General features: G+C 47.2%; 1 protein-coding gene across 3 annotated transcripts in view; it reads right to left on the bottom strand.

Moving 5' to 3' along the window:
• Actr5 (actin related protein 5) overlaps positions 1–10,537 on the bottom strand; it is an 18,862-nt gene extending 8,325 nt beyond the window's left edge. The window contains exons 1-5 of one of the 3 annotated variants that reach the window (XR_003736554.2): positions 9,902–10,537; positions 8,942–9,171; positions 6,602–6,771; positions 1,905–2,122; positions 1,134–1,334 (exon numbers count right to left, since the gene is read on the bottom strand). Coding sequence is in view for 2 of the 3 variants with exons in the window: in XM_028889241.2 (XP_028745074.1) it covers positions 1,134–1,334; positions 1,905–2,122; positions 6,602–6,771; positions 8,942–9,171; positions 9,902–10,276 (1,194 nt within the window). In the remaining variant the exon portion in view is untranslated. The remainder of the gene's footprint in view (positions 1–1,133; positions 1,335–1,904; positions 2,123–6,601; positions 6,772–8,941; positions 9,172–9,901) is intronic. The other 2 variants (XM_028889241.2, XM_028889242.2) reach the window with 2 other exon arrangements.

Raw genomic sequence — 10,537 nt, 5'->3', positions numbered from 1 at the left:
TATCTGCTGGAAAAACTGCAGGAAAAGAAACACAGGACAGCAGGTCTCCAGCTGCCCTGGATCCCACTTTCAGCTGCTTGTTTTTCCTTTCGATTCAAACCCCGCTGCCTGCATCTGACCCTGTGGTACTTCCAGGTCTTACTAATATGTTAAAGGATGAATGCACAACAGACAAATGGTTTTGAGTTCCAGAACATAGCATGAAGCCTGGAAAGGCAAATGAAAATGCCCAGTGGTTCAGTGGAAGTTGGTCTGGGGTACCCAGGAACAGTGAGGGGAGCAGAGGTCCCCTCTTCCCTAGACTGTAGTATCCAGAGCAAGCCACCTAGTCCCATACTTATGCAAAGCAGTGTTCTCAACATTGGCCACTGTAAAGTTAAAGCACTAATCAACAGAACTACTGAAGGTACTCGGCATCCTACAATAGCAACTCAACCAGAATTTAATTCCTATGTAAAAATAAATACATCCTTCTCATTAGCACACAATTTTGCTTTCATTTAGTAAATGGCAAAACTAAACCTACACACCTGGGTTCTGTAAAAATTTCTCTGGGTTCAGTGGGGTCATAAGCAGAAAAGGTCTGAAAAGGCTGCTCTTGAGCAGGCCATGGGCAGGGAATGTAAGGCTGAGAGCTGACGCTATGGTGACATTCCATCCGGGAGCCTGTGTTGTAACAACAAGTGCCACACTGACTCAAACACAGCTGTGGCGTCACCCATGTGCACTACCCTGTACCCAGCATCAAACTGCACGGACCCTGACTCTTCCACAGCACCGTGTCTTTCTAAAAACACCAGTAATAAAGAGTTTAAAGCAAGCTGTCTTGATGGCTGGAGGTAGCTGGATTGGTAGAGTGCTTGCCTAGAGTTCATGAAGCAGCCCCAGATGTGATTCCCAGAACCACCTCAACTGGACACGTGGTAGTACACACTTACAATCCCTGCAATGGGAGGTAGAAGCAGGAGGGCCAGGAGGGCGAGAGGTTCATGGTCATTCGTGGCTACATACTAGGTTCAAGGTCAGCCTAGGCTGCTATATGAAACGCTGTCTCAAAGAGAGAAAGTGGAAGGCTGTAAAGATGGCTCAGGAAGGAAAGGCACTGGTAGCCACACCTAAGGACCCGAGATTACCTCCCCAGGCCCCGTCACCTCCGGCTTGCTGTCCACCACATCCACCTCGAGGCTGGCTTCCGCCTGAAGGATTTTCTGCTTAGCCTGCTCCACTGCCAAGGTGAGCTTCTGTATATAGGACTGTAGTTCTTCTGGGGAGTCCATGTTGAGCTCTATCAGAGCTTTGTGAAACTGGTCCATCTGGCCATCCTCTAGGAGCTCCTGAAAGCAGAGCAGGCACAATCTATTCTCAAAGATAGGTGGGGGAGAGGGGTTTCTGGGGTTCCCTAGCCAGCCCCCAATAGAATCATCCCTCCAGTTCTCACCACAGGCTCACACATGCCCTCCTCTCCAACTATCTGGCTAGCTAGCACTGCATACTGGATACTGGTTTCAGCACCAGCTAATTAGTGAAAACTAATCTACAGTGACAGACATCAAAGATGAGTGGGAAGGTGTCACTGAGAGGAGATGATGGTAATGCTGCTCCTCCATCTGACAGCAAGAACATGTACATGTGTCACTCTGTGAAACTCACTGAGATGCCCACCCTGAGATCTGTGTACCACACATGCTGCATCTACATAGAAAAGTTTGAAAACAACAAAATTAATCAATAAACAGAGCTGGAGTCCACAGCTCCGCAGACACCTGCTGCTGTGCATGTTTATCATCTGCTTGAGTCTGGTCTCTGGACTCCCAATTTGAAAGGTGACTTGATGGCCAATGCACACTATGGCCAAGGAAAGCAGAGGAGACGAGAACGCGCCGGGAGCACCTCGCTGCCCTCACCTGCACATACAGCAGCCGCTCCAGCCGCTCCTGATCCAGCTGCAGCTTCTCCTCCCGCCGCCGGGCGTTGAGCTCTTGCAGCCGTCGCAGCTGCTGCTGCCGCCGCTCCTGCTTCTCCTCGGCCGTCAGTGTGCTGCCCAGGAGCTTGCTGGAGAAGGGCAGCTGCATCTTGTGGACATTGTTCTCATAGTAATCAGGACACCGCCACTTCTGCAACTCTGCAAAGAAACGGTTTGGGGACTTTAGAGATGAAAGCCCTGTTGGCAGTGCAACAGAAAGTCGATGCCAGGCACAAGTGACATCGCACACACTCAGACCCTCTGAATCCACCGAACCACCAAATGCAGCTGTAAAACCAGGCATACACAGACCTGCTCTGAGGGTCTCCAGACAGAAATCACACAAGGAGGAAGCTAGAACAGCCAGAGTGAAGGAAAACCTGTTAAACACACGAGGCTAACTGCCTCGTGAGTCACTTAAAACATGTTTCATAACTTGAACTAAAAATAATAACAGCATCACTGTCTGATGGGCTCCCAGTGTTCACAGGTTTAGCAGGTAAGACACTGACAAAGAGCATAAAGAAATCTACTGCTAACCGGAGTGATCACTACACAGATGAGGAGAAGTTACACTCTGCTCTCTTCTCTAGAGAAACCACCTAAAGAATACAGTCCAGCTGAGTGTAGTGATGCACACCTTTAGCTCCACCTCTTGGTTCAAGGATCTCTCTGTTCAAGGCAAGCTTGGACCATATAATAAGTTCTAGGCCAGGCAGATCTGCATAGTAAGACCCTGCCTCAAAAATAAAATAAAATAGAAATCCAATAACCTAAAAGGCAGAGAGAAAAAGAAAATAGTCCTAAATTCAAATAGATTAACTGGAAATGGTCTTAGCACCGACAGGGTGCTGCTGAGGAGCACAAGACCTGGATGCCGTCCCTGATTGAACAAAGAGTAATAAACATTTAGTGTAACACAACCACAAGCTCATCTGGAGTACACTGATAAAGAACTGAGGGATGCCAGCAGGGAGTGGTGGTGTCTGCCCCTAATCCTAGCACCTGAGAAGCAGAGGAAGGAGGATTAAGAGTTCAAGGCTGGGCAGGGGTGGCACACGCCTTTAATCCCAGCACTCGGGAGGCAGAGCCAGGCGGATCTCTGTGAGTTCGAGGCCAGCCTGGGCTACCAAGTGAGCTCCAGGAAAGGCTCAAAAAGCTACACAGAGAAACCCTGTCTTGAAAAACCAAAAAAAAAAAGAGTTCAAGGCTAACCTCAGATAATCTGGGAGTTTTTTTTTTTTTTTTTTTTTTGGTTTTTCGAGACAGGGTTTCTCTGTGTAGCTTTGCGCCTTTCCTGGAACTCACTTGGTAGCCCAGGCTAGCCTTGAACTCACAGAGATCCGCCTGTCTCTGCCTCCCGAGTGCTGGGATTAAAGGCGTGCGCCACCAACGCCCGGCAATCTGGGAGTTTTAAGGATAGCTTACTACATAAACCCTATTCAAAAGAAAGCTGGATTGGCTTTGTTTGTTTGTTTCTTTATCTTGAACTATGTAGTTCTGGTTAGCCTGGAACTTACTAATAAACCAGGCTGGCCTCAAACTCAGAGATCCATCTGTCTCTGCCTCCTTAGTGCTAGGATTAAAGGTGTGTCTCACCTCGCCCTGGTAGAGTGACTCTTAATGTTCAAGTAGCCTTCAAAGCAAACAAATAAATAGCTAGAATAAAAAGGGACATCACATCATGATAAAAGGTCAACAGATAAGAAGATGTAACAGTGTGCAAATATGCAGCTAACAAGACAAAGCCAGATAAGGAACACACACTGACAGATCTGGGCTGGGAACACAGCTCAGAAACAGAGTGCTTGCCTAGCACTGTAAACTCTGGTCCTCAGGAACAAAGAAAAGAAAAGAACAACAACACACAAGTGACAGGACTGAAAGGAGAAACAGGGACACCCACAATTACATCTAATGACATCAGTAATCTTCCCAATTATCAGAGAACCAGGAGACAGAAGGTGCTATCAAGGCTACAGCAGTGTGGACCACCACCACCACCACCAGGCACCTGAATACCTACCCATGGACACCTGAACACCTACCCATGGACACCTGAATAACTACCCATGGACACATGAACACCTACCCATGGACACCTGAACACCTGAATACCTACCCATGGACACCTGAACACCTACCCATGGACACCTGAACACCTACCCATGGACACCTGAACACCTACCCATGGACACCTGAACACCTACCCATGGACACCTGAATACCTACCCATGGACACCTGAATACCTACCCATGGAGCACAGTAAATGCCCTTCAAGTGTATAAATATGACCACATGCCGGGTCCTACAATAAACAAGTTAGCTCTTTCACCATAATAGAATTAAACTAAAGGTAAGTCACAGAAAGGTGTCTCACAACATATTTCTAAACAGTCAGTTAAAGAAGCAGTCTTGAAGAAATTAGAAAATATTTAAACTCAATAAAAATTAAAATGTATCAAAATTCACGGGATGCAGACACAGCAGCAGTGCTGAAAAGGGAACTTCACAGAATTATATGCTATTAAATTTATTTTACGTGCAGGAATAATTTTGCCTGCATGTGTCTGTGCACCACATGCATGCAATGTTCATGGGAGCCACAAGAGGGCATCAGATCCCCTGGGTCTGCAGTGATGGGTTTGTGAACTAGAATTACATAGGTACATAGTGAGACCCTGTCTCAAACAAAAGAAAAAAAAGCTACTCTAATACCAAAGTATATCAAGAAAGGGAACTCACAAACTTTCTCTCCATGTCTATCTCCCCAACTTCTTTGTGCCTCATAATCACATGTGCTTAACAAAGTGTTCTGAAGACTCAGCTACCCTGATACGGTTCAGATGAACCACGCCATTGGGAAGCTGAGGCAGGAGAGCCGAGTTTGATGTCAGGATGGGCCTCCATAGGGAGACTGTCCAAAAAAGCAAACGATTTTTTAAAAAAGAAAGGAAAAAAAAGGCAGATGGTAAATTTTATGGTCTATAGTTTTCAAAATTGAGGTTGAGCTTTTTTATTTTCTTTGTTGGGCTCTCTGTGTACTTGTATGTGGTTGGGTTTTTTTAATCTTTGCCTGCTTGTGTGTTAAGGACACTGTGCACCTGCCTGATGCCCCATGGAGGCCAGAGGAGGGCAGCAGATACCTGGACTGGAATTGGGGATGGTAGTGGGCCACCATGTGGGCGCTCCAAACCGAACCCAGGCCCTCTGCAAGAGCAGCCAGTGCTCTGCACCATCTCCCCACCCTCCAGGCTTGTTTCTTTTGAAACGGTCTCATACAGTCTATGCTGGCCTCAAACTCACCGTGGGGCAAAGATGGCCTTACACATAGGACCCTCCTACGTCTACCTCCCAGGTGTGCTGGGCCTGCAAGTCTGTTTCATGCATCCGATTCATTCTAAGCTAGGGACGGAACCTAGGACAGCAAGTAACCTGCAACTGAGCTACATCCCCACCCCCCCCACCCCCTGCAATCTTTTTTTTTACATTTGTGTGTATATGTGTATGTGTGCACATGTGTGGAGGCATGTGCACATCATGGCGTACATGTGAGGTCGGAGGACAACCTGCTAAAGTTGGTTTCCTCTTTCCACCTTATGGGTTCTGGAAGCAAGCACATTTGCCCAATGAGCCATCTCACAGGCCCCCCTTTTCTTTCAAAGATAACACATTTGGATGCAGCCAGTACTCCTGCTACCTTCCAGCACTCTGTCCTTAGAGTGTACTAAATAAGCTTTCTGTTCAAAGACTAACAATCAACTAAAGGAATTATATTTATTACTTTTGCTTTTCTAAAGCTCAGCAGCAGTCAGCTGAAGGCCAGTACCTTTAATGACCACAAGAAAACCCAGTCACACACTGTGGAAAAAAGAGCTATCTTAATAGTGTTACTGACCATAGCTGTTGGGTTTTATCTGAATCATTTACATTTGTAAGGAAGATATTATTCATCACATCTGTCTAATAAGCAATAGTAACCAAAGTATATCGAAGTAAAATATAATTAGAAGCTCAAGATACTTAGAGGCCAAGGCAGGAACATCAGGATCTGAGTCTATACTCAAGTAGTGGCCAGCCTGGGCTATATATGGAGACCGTCTCAAAAATAAAAGTTCAAGATACACTGAAACCGAAGAAGTATTCTGACATCACTCTAATGATGTTAGAAAAGCAATTTCAATTGGTCTCAAACTTTTTTTTTGTTTTGTAGAGACAAGGTTTCTCTGTGTAGCCCTAGCTGTCCTGGAACACACTCTGTGGACCAGGCTGGCTTTGAACTCAGAGATCCCTCTGCCTATGCCTCCTGAGTGCTGGGGTTTAAAGGCGTGCACCACCACGCCCAGCTGGTCTCCAACTTTGTAAACTGGCACATTGTGCTTCCTCTCTCAAAAATGTTAATGTGTAAAACAAGCTGAAAGTTATACTGGAGGCACATTATAACAGCTATGGTGTGTGAAGGGAACATGACAATAACTTGGCTGCATAATCTCACAAAGAGAACACCAAAGAGGGGAGATGGATGCTGAGCAAGCAAGGCTCACACTGGTAACAATGTGAAGAACCCTCAAAGGCCAACAGAGCTAGAAAATTGGAGCCAGGTCCCCTGCATCGCCTGCCCCCACCCCCTGCATCACCTGCCCCGTAGTCCTCAGCAATGTAGCTGTGCTCCTGTAGGATCTCCTCCATGCGGCTGAGTGTGATGGCTGCCAGGTGCCCCGGATACTTCAGCTGGAGGAGCCGCTGCAGGTAGCCAGCCGCCTGACTTCCTCCGAGATTGATGCGTTTGCAGTTTTTGGCATCTAGCCTACACCAAAGTAGTAAAGAACAACATTGAAAGTCTGTGCAGCGTAAAAGACAGAATGTGGCACATCTTGGGGAAAACGGGAATTTAATGCAGACAAAGAAGCAGACTAGTGGAGGGTTGGGGCATCTAAAACGCCTTATCAGGAAGGTTCCCCTGTGGAAATGTTCACCCAAGACCAGAATTCCGACTGCACACCCAGACATGTGGCCCTTTAACTTCTGGCCAGAATCTCATGGTGGCACATGCCTTTGATCCCAGCACTTGGGAGGCAGAGGCAGGCAGATCTCTTGTAAATTCCAGGCCAGCCTGGTCTACAGAGTGAGTTCCAGGACAGCCAGGGCTACGTAAAGAGACCTTGTCTCAGAAAAAAAATACCAAGGGGAAAAAAAAAGACAGTTCAACAGAATAAATACAAATTCCAAAGGGTAACTATCATGTAGCTCAGCCTGTACTTCTGGGGTGGGGTGGGGTGGCTGGAGTCAAGTAGCTTAGAAATAACAGAGAAAATGGTCAAGCATGCCAATTCCAAGGGCTACTGGCTCTGGGCCTAGGAGTCTGCATTTCATAAACTCCTGAGAACTGCGTCCCTCCACAGTTAGATGAGTAAGCACATACATACAGCTAGGTGAAGGGACAAGAAGAGTCTCATTTTAGCAGGACTGCAAATCTAAGCACCTGGAGCCAGGGCTCGCTGGCTCTGGCACACACCTCTTTTTGTGGGAAACAAACACAATGGTAGCCTCATCTCACGTGAGAAAATAAAACTAAACTCTAAGACAAAAACAGATGAAAACTATCTCTGCCTTTTATTCAACTCTGAAAATTCCCACAATTGCCTAGCATGTGTTAGGACAATACAACCGAAAATAAAGGTATAGACAATATGAATCAAAGAGCTTACAATGCAAAAATTCTTAATTAAAAAAATAACTCCAGAAGCTCAGTGTGATAGTACACATCTTTAATCTCAGCATTCCAGAGGCAGAGGCAGGCAGATCTCTGTGAGTTTGAGGCCAGCCTGGTCTACAAAGCGAGTTCCAGGACAGCCAGGGCTCTTACACAGAGAAACCCTGTCTCAAATAACAAAAAAACAAAAATGACTCCAGAATACCAAGATGGTCTGCATTAAATATATTCAAGAGACGAGAAATGGCTCCACTGGTAAAGGCGCTTGGTGTCACGACTGAGGACTTTGAGTTTAATTCTTTGGGACCCATGTGGTAGAGAGAACCAATGTCTTTATGTTGTCCTCTGACTTCCACATTCCTGCCAAGCACTCTCAGGTCCACATACATACACACAAACACAAAAGTATTTGTTTGTTTTTTGAGACAGAGTTTCTCTGTGTAGCCTTGGCCGTCCTGGAACTTACTCTGTAGATCAGGCTGGCCTTAAACTCACAGAGATCCACCAACCTGTGCCTCCCCAATGTGAAGAAGATTAAATGCCGTAGGATGGTCCTTCTGTACGCTGTGAATATGTGCTGCTCTCACTGGTTAATAAAAAGCTGACAGGCCTGTAGCTAGCAGGAAGTTAGGCAAGAAAGCCAAACTGGGAATGCTGGGAAGAAGGGCAGAGTCAGAGAGTCGCCAGCCAGACGCAGAGGAAGCAAGATGAGAATGCTGTACTGAGAAAAGGTACCAAGTCACATGGCTAAACATAGATAAGAATTATGGGTTAATTGTTAATTTAAGTGTAGCAGCTAGTTAGTAATAAGCCTGAGCTACTGACTGAGCATTTATAATTAATATCATGCCTCTGAGTGATTATTTGAGAGCATCTGCAGGACCCAGGAAAACTTCTGTTTTCAATTAAAGTCATGTGCCACCACTGCTGGGTTAGAGAGAAATAAATATATTCAAATAACCTACTCAAAACATGTTTATTGAATGTCTAATATGGGTAGGTATGTATTCCCCCATAAATCAAAATTATAAAATTATCTGTCAGTTAGAAGTGAGACCCACTTGAACTCCCTCCAAGAGGTCCCAAAAGACAGGTAAAATAACTTACAAAGTCACACACTGATGTGGGTCTGAGCTAAGCCCAGTTCAGTCCATCATCTAGCACTTACCAGACATTCCCAACAGGTACCTTTACATTCCAGTTTTCCAGTGGCCCTAAATCAATGCTTCTTAAATGCCACTTAAATGCCACAAGTGCAACTCACCTTCCTTCCAAGACAGGTAAAATGTGTGTACACTGGTAGCCAGATGAAATAATGAGGCCACTGGAAAGGGCATTCTTGGGCATGTTGTGGTAGAAGCTGAAGAGGCTGTCTATTCCATAGGCAACCTTCGGGATCCTGTAGCATTCAAAAAGGAGCTCGGACATCATTTGGCGGGAATAAAGTGGGTTGCACACAGCCTCTGTCAAAACTATGGGATGATCAACGCAGCCCTACTTTGAAAGAGAAGCACAAATAGATGAATGAGAACAGAACATGCATGAAATGCAAAAATAACCCCAAATCCTTGTTTCAGGGCTGAATTTGCTTTATATCTCTAATTAAAAACCTAATGGGGGGACTAGAGAGAAAGCACTGGGTAAGAGCAGAGGACCCAAGTTTGTGTCCCTCATCAGGTCCACTCAGAACCACCTGATTCCAGCTGCAGAAGCTCTCAGGCCTAAGGCACATACAATCTTGAAATAATAAATCTTTAAAAAGGCGATCAAAAGCAATTATAAAGCATACATTTCATTTTTGGAAAGCACTAACATGTGGTCAACTTAAGCTTTGTGTTTGTTTGGGATTTTTTGTTTTTGATAGAGTGTTTTTGTGTGATAGTCCTGGCTGTCCTCGAACTCCCAACGATCTGCCTGCCTCTGCTTCTGGAGTGCTGGGATTAAAGGCGGAGTGCTGGGATTTAAAGGCGTGTGCCACCACTCCCTGCTTAATTCAAGTTTATTAAGTCAAGCTTTGGCCCAACTATTAATAAATCATGTGGGCTCTATCTTCAAAATATTTCCAGGATCGGACTGGTTCTTGTCATCCACTGAAGGATAAAGACACCGTGGTTCAGGCAGTAGTGTTTCCTTAACATCCTTAACTCCTAGCACAGGGCAGACACACGAGAAGTATCTGGAACTTGACAGCCTGAAGTATTGGCCCCGCCCGGCCCGCCCTCACCTGCGAGGAGACACCCAGATGTTGGAAGCTGTAGTCCAGCAGCAGTTCCTGCAGCTCCAGATTGACCGGCACGTTGCGATCGAAGGGAGAGCGCAGCATCCAACGCAGCGGCTCCAGGCTGCCCAGTGCGTTGCCCACCTGAGGCCCCGGCCCGCCGCGCGCTCCGCCACGGCCGCGCGCGCACACGGCGCGGAACTGCAGGCGCGGCTCGGGGCCCGGGTCCGGCCCGGGGCACGCCCACCCGGCGCGAGCCTGGAATGATCCGTTGTCCAGCACCAGCGGCACCGGCTGCGAGCCGAAGGCCACCGGCTCGGCGTCCAGCACCGGATCCGGAGCGGCCCGGGCATCTCGAAACCGGAACACGTTGGCCTCCATCTTGGCCAGCGCCGGCCCCGCCTCGCCGCCGCGTGCGCCACGAAGCCCCGCCCCTGTCTGAGTCGCAGGGACTCGTAGTGTCGGGAAGCCTTCTCCTTACGCGAGGACTCGCTGGTTTTTGCACGTGATTCGTTCCTGGTGATCCAGAACCTTCTGTGGGCCTCTAAACCCTGTTGGTACCGGCCGCGAGTCCTACGCCTGGGTCTAGCTCACCCCCGAACGCCTTCGTGTGGCCACGCCTCTTCGTTAGGCCACGCCTCT

This window comes from Peromyscus leucopus, chromosome 4 (assembly GCF_004664715.2).
Source record: "Peromyscus leucopus breed LL Stock chromosome 4, UCI_PerLeu_2.1, whole genome shotgun sequence".
Lineage (NCBI taxonomy): Eukaryota > Metazoa > Chordata > Mammalia > Rodentia > Cricetidae > Peromyscus > Peromyscus leucopus.
The sequence above is the reverse complement of the archived record's forward strand: the minus strand, read 5'-3'. Positions and strand labels throughout refer to the sequence as shown.